The sequence below is a fragment of the Leptopilina heterotoma genome, unplaced genomic scaffold (assembly GCF_015476425.1).
Source record: "Leptopilina heterotoma isolate Lh14 unplaced genomic scaffold, ASM1547642v1 Lhet_103, whole genome shotgun sequence".
Lineage (NCBI taxonomy): Eukaryota > Metazoa > Arthropoda > Insecta > Hymenoptera > Figitidae > Leptopilina > Leptopilina heterotoma.
This window is the reverse complement of record NW_025110818.1, coordinates 596,065-615,307: the sequence shown is the minus strand read 5'-3', so window position 1 is coordinate 615,307 and position 19,243 is coordinate 596,065. Positions and strand designations below refer to the sequence as shown.

Below are 19,243 nucleotides of genomic sequence, written 5' to 3'. Positions count from 1 at the left end.
GTTTATTCACTATTAGCTAATGAGCATGTAATCTTTTATGCTGCATCTTCTACTTAGAGAATTATCTCACATTACCTTTAATTAATAGTCGACATTAAAGTACATTATAACAAGTGTCTTAAAAATTATTACATAAAAACCCTTCTCTCTTCTCTCTATAAAAAAAGTTGAATATTAAATCAGAGTTTATATTTCCAATTATTTTAAAGTACAAGATTTTTTTTTCGATTTAAAAATTTATTTTCAATTCAAAATTTTATTTTCCTTTTTCTATTTTTTATTTTTCTATTTATTTTTTTTTTTCAGTGTATTATAAAGTATTATAAAATATTGTTTCGAGAAAATTTAAATTTAATAATTGAAAACTTAATTTTAATTTGTTATTTGAAAATATTTGAAATATATTTTTTTTGAGGAAAAAAAGCATAAGATTTGGAGAAGTTGGGACGTGTAACGTCCTCGCTCTGTGAATTTTATATACATAGTGTATGAAAAAAAAATGTTATTCTTAAAGAAATGTTTTTCTTAACAACTCTCGCGTGTGCATATCCGGATGAATGACGGAGCTTTAAATGAAAGCATTAAATTGTGGGAACGATGAAATTATTTTTAAACGTTGAACTCCCTTGACCTCGGCATTGAATCGTTGTATCGAGGTCGCACTCTAGCATAGAAAGACTGCGAACCATGAGAGAAGGTCGATGATATGTGAGGGAAATTTTTTTTTTTTTTCAAAAAGCATATAAACACTGTAAACATTATAAATGTTACCACATGTATACAATATATGTACTGCAATATTTGTTTATTTTTTCCAGAGAAAAAAATTATAGGTATCATTTTTTTTTTTTTTGGTAATCGACAAAAAAAAAGTATTTTCTGATATAGGAAATTTTTAATTTTAATAAAATTCTTTAAAATTAAAATTATTCAATTAATGTCACAAATTTTTCGTAATTCAATTATTTTTAATATCTACTATTTTAATAAAAAATTTCCCAAAAGAATTGAATAATTTAAATTAAAAAAAAAATGTTTATAAAATTCTTCGCAAATATTCCATTATTTTCATAAATAAAAAAAAAATGTTCACAGGAATTCAGTTATTTAAAAGAGAATTTTCCTAATATTTTTCAAAAAAATCAATTATTTAAATAGATTTTTTATAAAATTCTTCGCAAGAATATAATTATTTTTATAAATAATAAAATTCTTATCAGGAATTCAATTATTTTTTTAAATATTAATAATAATCGTTGAAAGAATTCAATTTTTTCATAAATAATATACAATTTTCAAAGAAATTCAATTATTTAAAACACAGTTTTCATAAAATTTGTCGAAAAAAATCATTTCTTTAAAAAGTTGTTTTTGAAATTTTTCTCAAGAATGCAATTATTTTTTGAAATATTAATAATAATCGTCGCAAGAATTGAATTATTTTTATAAATATTAAAACGCATCGCGTTTTAATTAATTTCAATTATTTCTAATATAATTTTACTAATAATTGCAATTTTTTAAAATAATTGAATTTTCTAAAGGTTTTAAATTAAAATCTTTGAAAATCTTAAATTTTATTATTTTATTTTTCAATTATTTTGAAAATAATTGAATTCTTGTAATGAATACTATTATTTATAAAAATAATTGAGTTTTTGCGAAGAAATTTTTTTAAAAAATTTGTAAATAATTGAATTCTTGTGAAAATTTTATTTTATTTATGAAAATAATTAAATTTGGCTAAAAATGCAATTATTCTTAAAAAGAAATTCTTCAAAAAAATTTAATTATTTAAAAAAATTTAATATACTTTGTTTCTTAGAGTGTAATAATTATTTTCAATTAATTTTTAATTACATTTCTTGAATAAATTTAATTATTATCAAAAATTTTAATGCAATTCTTCCTAAAAATCCAATTATGTATTCTAAAAAATGTTGATAAAGTTCTTTATAAGAATTCAAATTTAAGAAAAATTTAATTATTGAATAAATTATTTATTTTTGTATTTAAATAATTGAATTTTGTAGAAATTTCTAAGAATAATTGATTTAGAATTGAATAAAGCAGAATGATTAGAGTTTTGCAAAATTGTATTTATTTCAACAAAAAAAAATGATTGAATTTTGAAAGAATTACTTTTGTAATTTTTTAGAAATTGTTCAATTTCAAAAATGCGTTACATTGAAATCATTTTGAAACATTTTAATTCGTGTAGACAAAATAAATAGGTATTTAAATATTTATTTTTAAAAAATTATTCTAATTTTGAATGTAATTAAGAAATTATAAAAAAAATTGAGTCGTCAAGTTTAATTTTTCGATAGATACTTTTTTCTGTCTTTAAGATACTTTTTTAAAATTAATTACTATCGAGAACGAAGCCTAATTTTTTATTTTGAAACAAATGAATTATTTTATTAGGAAAATTTTTCTATTTTTTTTTTTTTTGTAAACGAAACAAATAATTTTTTTATTTAGGAAATGTTTAATATTTAATTTAATTTTTTACATAATGAAAACGAATATTTTTTTATTTCGAAAATTTCCAATTCCAATTTTTTTGTGATAACAATTATTTTTCCAGTTTCGAAAATTTGTAGTTTTATTTTTTTTTCGATTCTTTTTTCTGTTTCAAAATTAATTTTTATGTTTCAAAAAATTTTTAAGGTCAATTTCTTTATAATGAAGGTCAAATATTTTTTAAAGTAGAATATTTTAACTTCCATTTTGTTTATAAGGGAAACAATATTTTTTCATTTCGAAAATTTTTAATTCTTATTATTATTTTTTTTTGTTATATTAGTTGTGAGAATTTTTATTTAATTTTTTATTCTGTTTTTGTTTACAGTGTGCCAAAGCATAGACATACGCAATTCAGTTAGTGAATTCAGCAGACTCCAAGGCTGTCGAGTGGTCGAAGGATTCGTTCAAATTTTACTGATCGATCATGCGAACGACTCTGCCTTTTTGAATCTTACGTTTCCAGAGCTGGTTGAAATTACGGAATACCTCGTGCTTTACAGGTAAATTTCAATTATTATTTTTTTATTTTATTTAAATTTATTAAAAGATGTATTTTGTTGTTGACTCGTATTTTTTATTTTAATTTACCAACTTAATATTTATTTACTTTATTATTCATCCATATTTTATTATAATTAGTAATTAATTTTTATTCATTTTACTATTATTTATAAATTGATTTTATTATTATTTATTAATTTATTTCTATTATTATTATTATTATTATTATTATTATTATTATTATTTCTATTATTATTATTATTATTAATTATAAATATTATAATAGTTAGTAACAATTAGAAATATATTACAATTTTGAAAAATATCTACAGTCATGAAGACTCGAACCTCGAACCTTTCTGCCACAAATCTAGTGGCTAAGCCACTTAGCCATCTCACAAGTTATTATTACTCTGACTATTACTCATTTATTTCTTGTATTATTTTTATTATTTTTATTAATTAATTATTATTCCTATTAATAATATTATTTTTTTGTTTTATAATTATTATTATTACTGTTTTACCTAAATATAAAAAACTGTTCGACAAACAAAATTATATTATTAGGTAGTATTTTAATAAAATTAATTCATTAATTAATTTTATTATTACCTATATATTTATTATTTTTTATTTATTTACTTCCATTATACATTATATATTTCTTGAAGTGAATTTTTATTAAAATGACGATCTTTGATTTGCCACTCTTGAAATGTCAATAAACGAGTTTATTGCGAATTGAAGAGGATCATGTGTTGAATTTAGAATCTGGCAGACGAATCGCCTGCACATCCGGTTTGGCAAAATTCTCGCACGGAAGTACGATTCATGAAATGTGAATAGTATTTTGAATAGTCATATAATTCTTTTAATGGGACTTTACTTCAAATAGAGTGTGCCATTTAAATTGATTTATTATCGCAATCAACTCAAATTTTTATTATTATTCTATTTAATGAGAAAGGAGAGAAAAATTTATAGTACCGAAGAAAGAAGAAAAATTTTATTTTTCAATTATTATGGAGATCCATTGATCTCCATAATAATTGAAAAATAAAATTTTTTTCTTTCTTCGGTACTATAAATAAATTTAATAAATATTCCAAAAAAAAATTATTTTTCAAAAAAATTTTTAATATAAAGAAAATAAAAAAAATAATAGATTTTAATAAATTAAATAAATTACAATAATTTAATTAATAATTTTTACATTAATTAATAACGAAAATTGATTTTAAAAATTATTTACAATTGATAATATAATTTTGTTTCTTTTATTTCTTTTATTTATTTTATTATATTTATTTTGTTAATTCAATTAATTATTAAATTTTTCATTAAAAAATAAAAAATTTGTTATTTTTGAAATGAAAATTTAATTTGTTTAATATTTGTTTTTGTTTATTACAGAGTGAATGGTCTACGAAGTGTGGGTCGACTTTTTCCAAATTTGACAGTGATACGCGGTAATTCATTGTTTATCAATTATGCATTGGTCACTTTTGAAATGATGCACCTCCAGGAAATTGGTCTACATTCTTTAACCGATATTTTAAGAGGTTCCGTTCGTTTCGAGAAGAATCCAGCACTTTGTTACACAAACACTATCGACTGGGATATCATTGCCAAGAATGGAAAAGGGGAGCACGTTATTTCGGTGAGTTGAGAATTTTATTTTCCTTTATTACAGTCGCCATTTAATTACATAATTCACAATAATTGACTAAAAATTAAAAAATCGAAATTAAAAAACTAAAAATTAATTAATTTTTGCTTAGACAACTAGAAATATATCAGGAAAGTCAATATTTCTAAAAGAAATTCGGGACAAATAATAAATTTTAACGTTAAAAATGGTTTAAAAAATAATTTGTTTTAAATTGTTCATTACAATTTGTTTAAACAATTTTCAATTATTTTTTTTTTTTATTTTTTTTCTTTCTTTTTATTTCTATCAGTTTAAGCATGTGCGTTAATAAATCCTATTTTTTAGCAACAATTGTTAATTTTGAAAAAAAATTGTAAAAAAAAATATTTAAACAAAAATAAGTGACAAAGATTTGAAATGGGAAAAATAGTGAATTCTATAAATAAAATATATTTCTATATACATATGTTTATGTTTATCTGTAGTGAAAGTGAGTTATCAAATGTTTATTCGCGAGAAGAATGTTAACGCTAACAATTCTATGAATAACTCTCGTCTTTCATTTAATTAATGAATCGCATCTTCTCATTCGATGACAAGGTGTTATGTCTCGAAGCTGGCATGTGAATGTCGTACGTTGCATATGTAACTAACTTGCGCGTACGTGACACGAATATTCAAGAGAGAAAGATAACGACTCATCGATTATCTCATTAAGTCCCTGCTGAATCTAACGAGAATCTCAGTTGCAGAAAGAAGCATCTGCGTTTGGCACTAGGGTGCGAAACATTTTTTTTTTTCATTTCTTATCTTCCACCGTAAAAAAAATTTCAATAATCGTTTCTCAAATAAAAAATAATTTCAATTTTCGATACATTAGTTTTGTGCTTGCAAATTTTTATTTATTAATCGCACTCATCTACTAAAACCTACTATTTACTACTTTCTTTAGATTTGTGACAATAAATGATACGTTTTTCTTTTTTTTTTTTTGACAATTTGAATTGCTTTAAAATTATTATAGATTTTTTATTTAAAATGATTAATTTAAAATTATTTTTTGCAAATAGAAAAAAAAAATTTGCTAATAGATGAAACACAAAAATTATTCTAAAAGATTTTAATAAAATTCTTTGAAACGATTAAATTATTTTCAAAAATTTTCCGAAATTCAATTATTTTCAATATTTACCATCTTAATAAAATTTCTCAAAAGAATTCAATTCTTTAGATAAACAAAATTTGGATAAAATTCATCAGAAACATTCAATTATTTTTAATACCATTTTAAACACTATCACTAAATCACTAAATAATTCAATTTTTTTCAAAACATTCATAAAATTCTTTGAAAGAATTCAATTATTTACAATTTTCATATAATTTATAAAATTCAATTATTTTTAAATTTTAAGAAAATTCTTTGCAAAAATTCAATTATTTTCATAACTAATTAAATTATTTGATGAAATTAAATTATTTTTACAAATAATAAAATTTTTACGGAAATTCAATTATTTAAAGAAATTTTAATAAAATTCTTCTTTAGAATTCAATTATTTTCAAAAATTTTAATAATAAAATTTTTCCTGTGAAAAAACACATCAGAATTTAAATAGTAAATTCTTCTTTGGAATTTAATTATTTTCAAACATTTTTATAAAATACTTATCAGGAATTGAACTATTTTCAAAAATTTCAATAAAATTTGGTCCAAGAATTCAATTATTTTCATAAATAATAAAAAACGCAGGATTTCAATTATTTTGAATACAATTTTAAAAGAATCCCTTTAAATAATTCAATTATTTTCAATTTTCATACAATTTTTATAAAATTCTTTCTCAGAATTATGAATTTTTAGAAATAATTAAATTTTAAAAGGGTTTTTAAATTGAAATATTTGAAAATTTTATTTGTTGTAAAACTGCAATAATATTTTAATTTTTATTTTGAAAATTTATTAATTTATTATTTTTTCAAAAACTGATTAGTTTTGAAGACTTTTATTTAAAAATGTCAATATATAGAAATAATTGAATTTAGAAATGATTACAGTTGTAATTTTTAGAAATAGTTAAATTTCATTAAAAATATTTTAATTCCTGTAAAAAAATAAATAAGTATTTAAATAGTTATTTAATGAAAATTTTTATTTAAGTTTTGAATGCAATTTAATTTGGTAATTATGAAAAAATTAGTCTTTTGAAAAATTGTAATTAAAAGTTTTTTCAAAATAGGTAAAATAATTTTGGAAAATACTTCTAAAATCTTAATTTTTTTATGAAAATTAAAAAGAAGTCAGAATCAAATTTTTGTGATGTTTGTGAATCGTCTAAAACGAGTTTTAGAAAAGATTTTTTATTTTTTTATTAGTTCCTGTAATTTTAATTAATTTTTAAAATAATTTTTTAATTACTTCGTTTAAGTTCAATTACTTTTTAAATTACAATTTTAAATTTTATTAAATTTCTAATTACTTTCTTTGATTGCAATTAACTTTTAATTTTTTTCTCTAATTTCAATTAGTTTTATTATTTAAAAAATTTTTTAATTACTTCCTGTAATTTCAAGTATTTTTCAATTTTTATTTAATTTCTTTAATTTCAAGTTAATTTGCTTGATTTCAATTAATTATTATATTTAATTCTAATAAAAAAAAAATGTCAAAATAGAAAAACAAAAACAAACATTGACCTATAAATATAAAACTCAAAAAGAAAAAAAATTTGCATCTCCAATGTATAAATAATGATAATATTTAAGTTATATTATTTTTTAATCTTTTTAAACGAATTTAAAAGCAGCGATCTAATTAAAATTGGAATAATTTAAATTTGAATTCAATTAAATTTGCATAGATTTGAAGTAACAAGTACCTATTCCTAATTTAATATACGATCAGATCTGTTTATTTTAAAGCTTCCTCCCCCATATATCACAAATGAAACAAAGCGAGGAATAAAATTAGTGATTCATTATATAGAACGTGAGGATTGGAAAAAAAGGAGAAAGAAAAAGTTAAGTTAAGTTCATATATAGTTAACGGAAGAAATATATTCTCCTGTAAATTTATACAACTAGAAGATAATATATGCAAACATGTGTGTGGACGTTAAATATATATATACATATATACAATACAATAGAGAGAAATAACCAGTGCACCTAAAGAACTTGAATCTTTTTTTTTTCTTTTTTGCTATGCACTTTTTTTCTAAATTTTTTTTTTCGTAGCTGTACGAATAATATTGGACTATAACACGTGTCCACAAGAATTTATAATATATATTTATCCTTTTTTATATATATATACACACATTTATCCTATTTTTATGTATAAAAAATTATTTGTGAGTGTATGTAAATATTTATGTTTATATTATTTACTTATTATGCTGATAACTGTTTCTTAACTATATTTTTCTCAATGCGCAAAATAAGCATAAAAAAGATGCGATAAATAATCATGTCCATATTGCGACCGCTATACCTTACTTAGCACATATTCAACGAGGCATAACTAAAAATAGCATCCGGAAATGTATAAAATAGAAAGAGAGTGCATTTTCAAAGAATTGTTCTAATACTTCATTCTTATTTTATTTTTTATTATTATTGGACCAGTGCTAATTTCGCTTTTTTCGATAACATAAAATTATTGTATTCCATTGCAATAACTATTTATTTATTTGGGGCGGTATCAATTGCCCTCAATTCAACTGTATACAGGAAAACTGCCCACAATAAACTGCATACTGGAAAACTGCATACAAGCAAATTTTAATAATAAAATTATTAAATTTAATTTGAAAACTGTATAAATCTAAACTGCATACCGTTAAACTGCACATAGGTAAACTGCACACAAGTCTAATTTTCTATTAAATTTATAAATAATTAATATTAAAAACCTGTATACAGTTAAAGTGTACATTGGTAAACTGCATACAAACTAAATTTAAAAAATTAAATTAAAAATTTATTTATTGTTTAATTGCACACCGTTAAACTGAACATTGCTCAACTGCATACAAAATAAATAAATAAATTAAAAAAATTTAATGTATCGTCAAATTGCACATCGGTAAACTGCATACATATCAACTGTATACAGCTAAGTTCTCTTCTATGAATATATTCGCAACTGTCAACTTCATAGAAGAGAACTTAGCTGTATACAGTTGATATGTATGCAGTTTACCAATGTGCAATTTGACGATACATTAAATTTTTTTAATTTATTTATTTATTTTGTATGCAGTTGAGCAATGTTCAGTTTAACGGTGTGCAATTAAACAATAAATAAATTTTTAATTTAATTTTTTAAATTTAGTTTGTATGCAGTTTACCAATGTACACTTTAACTGTATACAGGTTTTTAATATTAATTATTTATAAATTTAATAGAAAATTAGACTTGTGTGCAGTTTACCTATGTGCAGTTTAACGGTATGCAGTTTAGATTTATACAGTTTTCAAATTAAATTTAATAATTTTATTATTAAAATTTGCTTGTATGCAGTTTTCCAGTATGCAGTTTATTGTGGGCAGTTTTCCTGTATACAGTTGAATTGAGGGCAATTGATACCGCCCCATTTATTTATTTATTTATTTATTTAAATAATAGTCTTTTGCTAAAAATTATTTAAAATTTAAATTAATTTTACCATTTTTATTAATTTAATTAATTTAATTTTACACTGCAACAAGAAAAGGACTGAGAAGAGTCGATTTTTAATTTTGAAAACAAAATCGTATGAACAATTCAAAAACTAAATAAATAATGAATTAACTATAATATTATTATTATTATTATTATTATTATTATTATATTATTATGTTATAATTATTTTTATTTTATAATTCAATTTTTTCATTAAAGGACTAAAATTTTGTAAAATATTATGTTTTGTCAAATTGAAATTATGCAGATTTTTGTTCTTTACTTTTAAACAAAATTAAAAAATTGTGATTAATTAAAATTAATTAATTAAAAAACTGTGATTAGGAAATAAAAAATTTATTTTATAATTAATTCAAAATTTTAATGATAAATAGAAATGATCAGAATTATTTTTCACTTCTTTGCATTAAAAGACTAAAATTTTGTTAAATATTATCTTTTGTCAAATTGAAAATACAGATTTTTGTTTTTTTCTTCTAAACAAAATTAGAAAATTGTTAAACAATTGTAATTAAGAAATAGAAAATTTATTTATTTTACATTATTTTTGTTTGTGAATTACAATTTTTTTAACAAAATTATTATTATTATTATTTTGTTTTAGAAAAAGAAGAAAAATATTTGCAAAATTTCTATTTTTAATCTTATTTTTGGAACAAGATTTTCCACAGGAATTAAGACATTCAAAAATTTCAAATTCAAACCTTTTTTTAAATTAAACAATTTATAAAAAAAATAAAAAATTTTACATGAAGAAATCGATCACTCCAAGTCTTCGACTCGGAGCAATCGATATCTTCATGTTTTATAACAATTAAAAATGACCGAGAGATAAAATAATTATTTTCTAAATTATAAAAAATATTGTTATTTGTATTTAAGTTCTTCAAAATTATTTTCATAATTTTAATTTTCAATTATTATTTTCTAGAATTTAAAATTATTTTTTATGAAAATAATAATTGAATTCCTTAAAAAAAATTTTTTATTTATAAAAATAATTGAATTCTTATTATTTATGATAATAATTGGATTTTTATTATTTATGAAAATAATTGAATGTTTGCATACAATTTCACTAAAATTTTTTTTTAAATAATTAAATTTTTTTGGGAAATTTTATTAAAATAGTAAATATTGGAAATCATTGAAATTAGAAAAATGCATTCTATTTTTGAAGATAATTGAAATTAGGACAAGAATTTTTTTGACATTTATGAAAATAATTGAACTTTGGAGAAGAATTTTGTTATTTTTAAAGATAATTATGATTTTTACGATAATTTTTTTCAAATTTTGAACATAGTTGAATTTTATAAGAAAAATTTTATTTTATTTTTTTGAAAATAATTGAATTACTGCAATTAATTTGTAATTTCTCCAAAATTGAATTTTTTTTTAGTGTTTTCAACAAAAATTTAAATTAGAAAATTTTTAAATTCTATTATTTTGAAAATTGCTAATTTTATTTTAAAAAAAGGTTTAGTTAAAAATTTTTTCTTGCTGTTGTTTATTGAAATAAATCAAAAATTGTTTAAAAATTATTATAAATTATTATTATTATTATTATTATTATTATTATTATTATTATTATTATTATTATTATTATTATTATTATTATTATTATTATTATTACCTAATGTTATTATTTATAAATTTATTTATAAATATTTTTTGTTTTAATATAAAAGCAAAAAAATGTTTAAATTGTTTAATATTTTATTTTTCTTGTTAAAATTAAAAGAAACAATTTTATTTGCTTTTGTTGCGCTTTTAACAAATATTCAAGGTATGACAAGTAGTTTTAAACTTCTTGTTGCACATCGTTCGCACAAACTAACATAATTTCTGAATATGGCATTGTTGTTAAAATTGTCACATTAAATGTGACGTCAAAAGCAACGAGGTTTACGATTGTAATAAAATACGCAAAAGGGACAATGTGGGAAACGTTGCGAATTCTTTTCTGTTTTTTTTATTTATATTTACTATCACATTTTCCTGGTTTATAAAAAAAGATTATGTGGAAAAAATTGCACTTCACTTTGCGAAAAGAGGGAAAAAATTTAGACAAAAAGTGTCTTGCGATGAATAGAAAATGTAGAAAAGAAGAATTTTGGAAAATTTCTTTTTATCTTAGTTTGATTTTGATTTTAATTTAGTTGAAATATTTTTCAATTTTATTTAGTTCTTAATTTATAGTTTTAATATTAACTTTTGAAAATTTTTTTGTAGCTTTGATTATAATTTATTTTAATTGTTTTTTTTATTTTAATTCGTAAAAAATATAATTTTTTTATAAATTTTTTTATTAATTTTGTATCACAATTCTTTTTTATTTACAAATTTTTCCATTTCTATTTTTTTACTAATTTTTTTTTTTATTAACTTTTAGTTTTTTACTAATTGTTTTTTATAAATTTTACTAATTTTTTTTACTGATTGTTAGTCCTAATAATTATTGCTACAATTATAATAAAAAAAATTTGCAACTCCTAAATTAATTAGTTAAATTCTAGTTAAAATTAATAAAAAATTTTCCAATTGATAGTAATTTTTTATTAAAATAAAAAAAAAATTTCACTAAAGTTAGTTAGGTGATTAACTAATTTTAGTGAAAACTAAGAATTAGTAAAAATGTTTACTAATTGTTAATAATTATTCAACTAAAATTTAAATAAAGAAAAACAACTACTAAATAAATTAGACAAAATCCACTAAAAATTCGTAAAAAATTGTTACTGAATTAAATTATTGAACCACTTTTCACTAGATTTAAATTTAGAGAGAAACATTTGCTACAAAGTTAATTTTATAATTAAATTTTAATTTCATTTTAATTTATTTTGATTTCAAACATAATTTAACAAAAAATAATATCAACAAATTGTAAATTCGCAAAAAAGATAATCAAATGCAACTCAAAAAACGAAAACGGAAGTCAAATTAAAGAATATGTAATTAGATTATAAATTATAAAATTTATAATTAAACGATAATTACAATTTGATATCAAGTTATGTATGTATTTTTTTCCTCTCTTTAAAAAAAAAAAAAAAAACACGAAGAGAAATTTATGACGAATTTAATTCAACTTTTGATTTACGAAAGTACTGGAAATAATTTTTTAATATAACATTGATTTAAATGTCTCGCAAATCATTTTTCTTTTTTCTCTTATCTCATATATATAGGATATAAATTTAAACTCACATTTATTATTTATTTATTATAACCCCCCTTCCCCCACTCTTCAATCGTTACCTTTTTTCTCTTATAATCGAATTTTTTTAACAACATATGATAAAAAATTAATTTCAAAAAAAGAGACAAAAAAAAATTAAATCGAAGCAATAAATAACTTTTTGAAGGTATATATATATATATGTGTATATGTGTATAAACACTTTAAATCCATCAGAAAATAAATAATGGATTATGGTAAAATTATTGAAGGATTTTATTGCTTTTAACTTTATCTCGAACTCTACTTAAAAGGAAACTTTATGGCTGTTTGTCGCAAAAATGGAGTTTGCACTCCCTGAGAAAGTAAATCGATAAGGTTTTTAGTGACACGTATATATGTATATATATATACAATATATATTTTTAATATTTTGTTTGTATATATATATTGGTGAATTATTATTCAATTGGATTCCTGGAAAGTATCAGATTATCGTAAAATTAAGTGATAGCTACTCAAATGTAATTGCGGTGCAATAAACTTTCTTTGCAAAAAAAAGAGAGAAAAAATAGATAAATATATGCCACTGTTTATAAAATTATCTAATATTTATTTAGGTTACGAGATTTCGTTGGAATTTTTAAAAAATTAATATTTTAGAAAATTTGTTTCCAAAAAACTTATTTTATTTCTTTTCTTTTCATTTCATTTTTTTTTTTATTTATTCATATTATATGATTTTTTTTTATTTATTTCTATTATATTAATTTTCTATATATTTATATTATTTTTGATTTATTTTTACGTTCAAAGACGAAAAGTATGAAAAGTGTATATAATTAATAATTTTTGTTCTCAATTAAAAGAAATTTTTAATTACTAAAAAATCAAAAGGAATCAAAAGAAAGGTAATTTAGTCATGTGGTTAGGTACACGATTTTGTAACTGGTGAGACCTGGGTTCGATTCTTCGCAACTTAAAATTTTTATTAATAAAAAATAATGATTTATTGATTAAAAAACAAAAACTAAAAATTATTATAAAATTAAATAGAAAATAATAACAAAAATTAAGTGAAGCACATATTTTCTAATTAATTTTCTAATTATTGTCTAATTTCTTTTTTCTAATTAAAAAAGTGTTATTGGGAGAATAATTTAAATTGGGGTTTTAGTGTATAATTATAATAAAATAAAAAAAGTAATTACATGCAAAAAAATACTTATAAATAATATTATAAAAATATACGTATATTATATATGAATAAAATATAAATAAAAAATAAATAATAATAGAAATAATAAAATAATAAAATATAATTAGAAATTAGAAAATAGAAAGGAAATTAATAATAGAAAGTAATTAATAATCAAATAATAAAATTTGATATTCATTTTTGTCTCTCTTTCTTTTTTTAAAATAATAATGTGAATGTAATGAAATGAAACGTGATTGAGGGAAGTTTCAATGGAAGAAGAATCAGAGAAGGTAGAATTACAGGTGCGTGAGAGTGTATTTTTTTTTGCAAGTATTTACCATACACTTTATATACATATGTATACATGAAATGTGTATTTATGCGTACGTAAAATAATACGCATACTATATTTATACTTCCATATATTCATATGTGATTTCCGTTATTCCGAGTAAATCCGGTCCAACTAAATATCAACGATGGATTATTCCTATTTTGGACTCGATATACGTATATGTCCATTCATTAAAGACTATATTTTCTTTCTTTCTTTCTCTCTCTCGTTTCAATCACTTTCTTGCAAACTTAATTTTTTTCCATTCATTCAAACTTCACTCAATTGACCATTCATTTTTTTTCTTTTTTTGCCACAATCTAATCAGTAATGGTATATAGTGATGTAAACTTTCATTGAAAAATAACTTTATTTTTCAGTATTGAGATATTTGTGTATGGGAAATATTTTCTAAAATTAGAATATTTTACTTAGATTGTGATTGAAATGTTTTTTTTTTTGTACTGGGGTTTTGAATTTTTTATTTTTGAATTTTTTTTTATTGATTTTCAAAAGAAAATTTGCATTTGTTTCTGCTTTAAATTACTGGCAATTATTCTTGTACTGATTTGAAATATAGTGAGTGATTTATTGCTTTTCAATTTTTTTTTCTTATCCTCCTAATAACTTCAATTCTAAATTTTTGCAAAATTCAATTATTATTTTCGAAATTTGAATATAAAATTCCTCAAAAGTACAATTATATTTAAAAATAATTTTTTAAATATGTATCTAAATAAATAATGTTCTTTAAATCATGAAATTTATTTCAATTAAATTTGACATTTCCAAATAATTAGAAAATAATCTTTTTAAATTATTTTACCTATTGTGAAAAAAATTTTAATTACAATTTTTCAAAAGATTGCAATTTTTCCATAATTTCCAGATTAAATTACATTCAAAACTTTAATAATAATTTTTATAAAATAACTATTTAGATACTTATTTATTTATTTACTTATTTGTTTTATTTATTTTTATTAAAATTAATTAAATTTTTGTTTCAAGTTTTTTATTGTAAGAAGAATTTTTTTTATTACTAAAAAATTTTTTCTTATTACAAAAAATCTTTTCTTATTACCAAACAAATATTTTTTTATTACAATAAATATTTTTGTTTATCAAACAAATAATTTTTTTTTATTTAAACATTTTTTATCAAAAAAATGTTTTTTAGTAAAAAAAAACACTATTTTTTACAAAAAAAAAAATTAATAAAAAATATTTTCTTTGCGATTTCTTGTTAATTATCTATATTTCAAAAAGAAAAAAAAATATAATTTATTTTTTTTTCGTCTTACAGGGAAACAAGCCGAGAAATGGTTGTCCAATTTGTGAGAAGAACTGCCCAAAAAGAGAGACGAACAAGAATGAGCATTTATGCTGGAACAAAGAACACTGCCAAAAAAGTAAGTTTCTTTTTAAATAAAAACTTTTAATATAATTTTATATTTAATTTTTTCATGTAAAACAAAATTTCAAATTTCCATTAAATTTTTTTTGCTCTTATTTTCTTTCAAAATTAAACAAAAATTAAGCTCTGCGTCTTTTTTTTTAAATTACTGCAAAAAAAAAATGAAAATCTTTTTTAACTATTGAATTACTTTAAGGGTATGTGGAATCAGCCAACTTCAATTAATACATGTATTAATATTCCCACCGGTTTTCTAAAAAAATATTTTATAAATCTTGACAAAATATAAAAAAAATAATATTTTATTTATTGAGGCATGGATCTCTAGTCCAATTAATACAAAAATTTGCTTTTAAATATTATTTTCCATTTAATAAAAAGTTTAATATTTTTTGAGAAAAAAGACAATCAAATACAAATTAATATTGAAAAAAATGAATAAATTTATATTTTTCTATTCAAACTTTCATTTTTTTGACAATTTTCGAGAAAAAAAGACAATCGAATACAAATTGCCATTGAAAAAAATGAATGTTAACATAGAAAAATATAAATTTATTCATTTTTTTCAATATTAATTTGTATTTGATTGTCTTTTTTTCTCAAAAAATATTAAACTTTTTATTAAATGGAAAATAATATTTAAAAGCAAATTTTTGTATTAATTGGACTAGAGATCCATGCCTCAATAAATAAAATATTATTTTTCTTATATTTTGTCAAGATTTATTAAATATTTTTTTAGAAAACCGGTGGGAATATTAATACATGTATTAATTGAAGTTGGCTGATTCCACATACCCTTAACTAATTTTCAAATTCTGATTATTGTAATAATTAGTACAAAAAAATGTCGTAGGTTTTTTTAATAATAATTATTAATATTATTATTAATAATAATAATTAATAAATTGTTTATTATCTTATTTGCTTTCTGTTGAAAACTATTAGGATTCTTTCTTTTTTAAAAAAAAATTTTGCTACGTATCAGAAAATATTTTTTATTTTTTTGTATTTTTTATTATTTTGTAATTAATTATTATTGTTATTTTGTATTTTTATTTATTATTTCTTTGTACACTTTTGATTTTATTTGTATTTTAATTTTTTAATATTCTATGTTTTCGTTCTATCTATACAGAATTTTTTTTTCTTTGTTTCTTAATTTCGAACTTATTTATTTATTATTCCTTTAAATTTATTTATTTTATTATTATTATTATTATTATTATTATTATTATTATTATTATTATTATTATTATTATTAATAATATTATTTTGAATTTATTTATTTATTTATTATATTGCTTTTATTTATTTATTATTTATTTATTTATTTATTTATTTATTTAACAATTTTTACGGGCTTACAAAAGAGAACGCCCTTTTATTAAAACTAACTTAAATCTAAATTGCATGAATTATCTAACTAATGATAATAATACATATAACTATATACATATAACTATATGTTGCATTCATTTATTTTTTTATTATTTTGCATTTATTTATTGTTTTGTATTTATTTATGATTATCACTTTTTATTTAGTTTATAATTTTTTACGTGTATAACGCGATTTTTTTTTTGTTCGCCTGCGTCGCATTTCTTCTTTGAAAATTTATTGGGAACAGAGAATGATATTTGGGAAGAAAGAGCGTACGGTGCTTGAATTAATGAACTACCACTAGATTTATTCTTGTCTTTTAATCTTTGTGCTTTATCGAGGGCGAATATACGTGTTGTTATCATTGACGACGAGAGTCCAAGAGAGAAAGAGAGAGGAATAAACTGAATAAACTCTCTATAACGTATTCAGTGATCGAAAAATGTTTGCACGAACCAGAATTCGATTACAATTCAAACAACGCTTTCAATTACAAGCAAAGGATATATCATTTACAAACTTCAATCGACAATATTTTTCCCACTTTAAATCCAATATTATAGATAACCATTTTTTCACTTTTTTTTTGGTTTCGTAAATTTCCATTTGTATTTTTTTATTTTATTTAAATAAATTTTATTTTTTTTAAATTTAATTTATTTATGAATTTACATTTTTATTTTTTTGTATTTTTATTTGTAATACGTGTATTTTTGTTGCATTTTATCTTTTTTTTGTATTTTATCTATTTTTTGCATTTTTTATACTTATGTGTATTTTTTTTCTATTTTTAATACTTTTGTATTTCATCTATTTTTTGTATTTTTTATTCTTTTGTGGATTTTTATTTATATTTTTAGTTTTTTTATACTTTTGTGCATTTTTATTTGTATTTTTTCTATTTTTGGTACTCTTGTGTATTTTAATTTGTATTTTTTGAATTTTCGTTTGTATTCTTATTTTGATTTTTTTTTAATTTCTTGGTTTTGTTTTATACGGAATTTATTTCTTTTTCTGCTTTTAATTTAATTTTTTATATTAATTACAATTTATTATTTTGATTTTTATATTTATTTCTTACAATTTATTATTTTGTTTTTTATATTTATTATCTACAATTTATAATTTTGTTTTTTATATTTATTACAATTTATTATTATGATTCTCATATTTATTGCAAAAATTTTTTTTTTTAAATTTTTGTATAATTTCAAAATTAAAATTTTTTATTCAAATTACCATTGACCCTTTTTTTTGACAATTTGGAAAATTAATTTTTCACTTTACTCGAATTTAATTGATTTGATAAAATTTCTTTTTGGTTTGTTTTATTATTTTTTTTAACTGACCTTCAGTGTCATAATAAAACGATAAGCCGGTTTATCAAAACAATGTAACTGATTCCGGATGTCATCGCCATTGCTTTGACTAAAACATAATTGAGTTGTTTTGTTACCAGTTATTTGCAGTGAATTTGTTTAAAAAAAAAAATAGAAAATTATTATTTTTGTTCCATTTTACAATTTATGCATTTTTTTGAAAAACAACAAAATTTATTGCAATTGAAAATGGAGAAAAAATTGTATCACTTTTTTTTTTGATTTGGAATTTTTGTATTTTTTTAAACAAAATTTATTTTCATAAAAAATAGAAAATAATTTCTTTTATTGCTTCTTTTTTATTTATTTTTTATTTTTATTAAAGAAATTTATTTCTGTAGAAAAATATATAATATTGTATCAATTTCGTTACATTTTACAATTTTTGTAATTTTTCTAAAAAAATTTGTAACTTTTTTTCTTCTTTAAAATTTCTTTTTTTTTTCTAAATAAAATTTATTGCGACAGAAAAAACACAATATTTATTTCAGTAAAAAAATAAATAATTATAAAAATTTCCCAATTGTAATTTTCAAAATATAGATAATATTTCTTTAATTATTAATTTTTTTAATAGTAAATACTAAATTTTTGTTGAATAAATATTCCACAGAATACAAAAATTAATTTTTTTCGTGAGAGAATTTTTTTTCCTAAATTTATTGCTTTTTTAATTTTCTTCTTTTTCAAGTTTATTTTAAATTCACCGGAAATCCTCATAAGAATACAAAATATCGTTTCATGGAAAGAATTTGAACTGGAAATTTGTCTTTGAATTAAAGAGAGAATTTAATTTATTTAAATTTCAACCGATATGGGATTACATTCTTTCTTTTTGTTTCTTTGAAAAATTTTAAATCCGTTGTTTATTTTGACTAAAAGAAATAAGAAACAGAAATTTATTGTAATTTAGAAAAAAGTAGTTTAAACTAAAAATATCATTGGAGAATTTTTGTAATTTAATACAACTT

General features: G+C 19.5%; 1 protein-coding gene across 2 annotated transcripts in view; it reads left to right on the top strand.

Annotated features, from left to right (window-relative positions):
• LOC122501448 (insulin-like receptor) overlaps positions 1-19,243 on the top strand; it is a 141,177-nt gene that overhangs the window by 105,191 nt on the left and 16,743 nt on the right. For both annotated transcript variants that reach the window (XM_043610909.1, XM_043610919.1), the window contains 3 exons: positions 2,855-3,029; positions 4,447-4,693; positions 15,397-15,502. In XM_043610909.1, the coding sequence (XP_043466844.1) occupies positions 2,855-3,029; positions 4,447-4,693; positions 15,397-15,502 (528 nt within the window). The remainder of the gene's footprint in view (positions 1-2,854; positions 3,030-4,446; positions 4,694-15,396; positions 15,503-19,243) is intronic.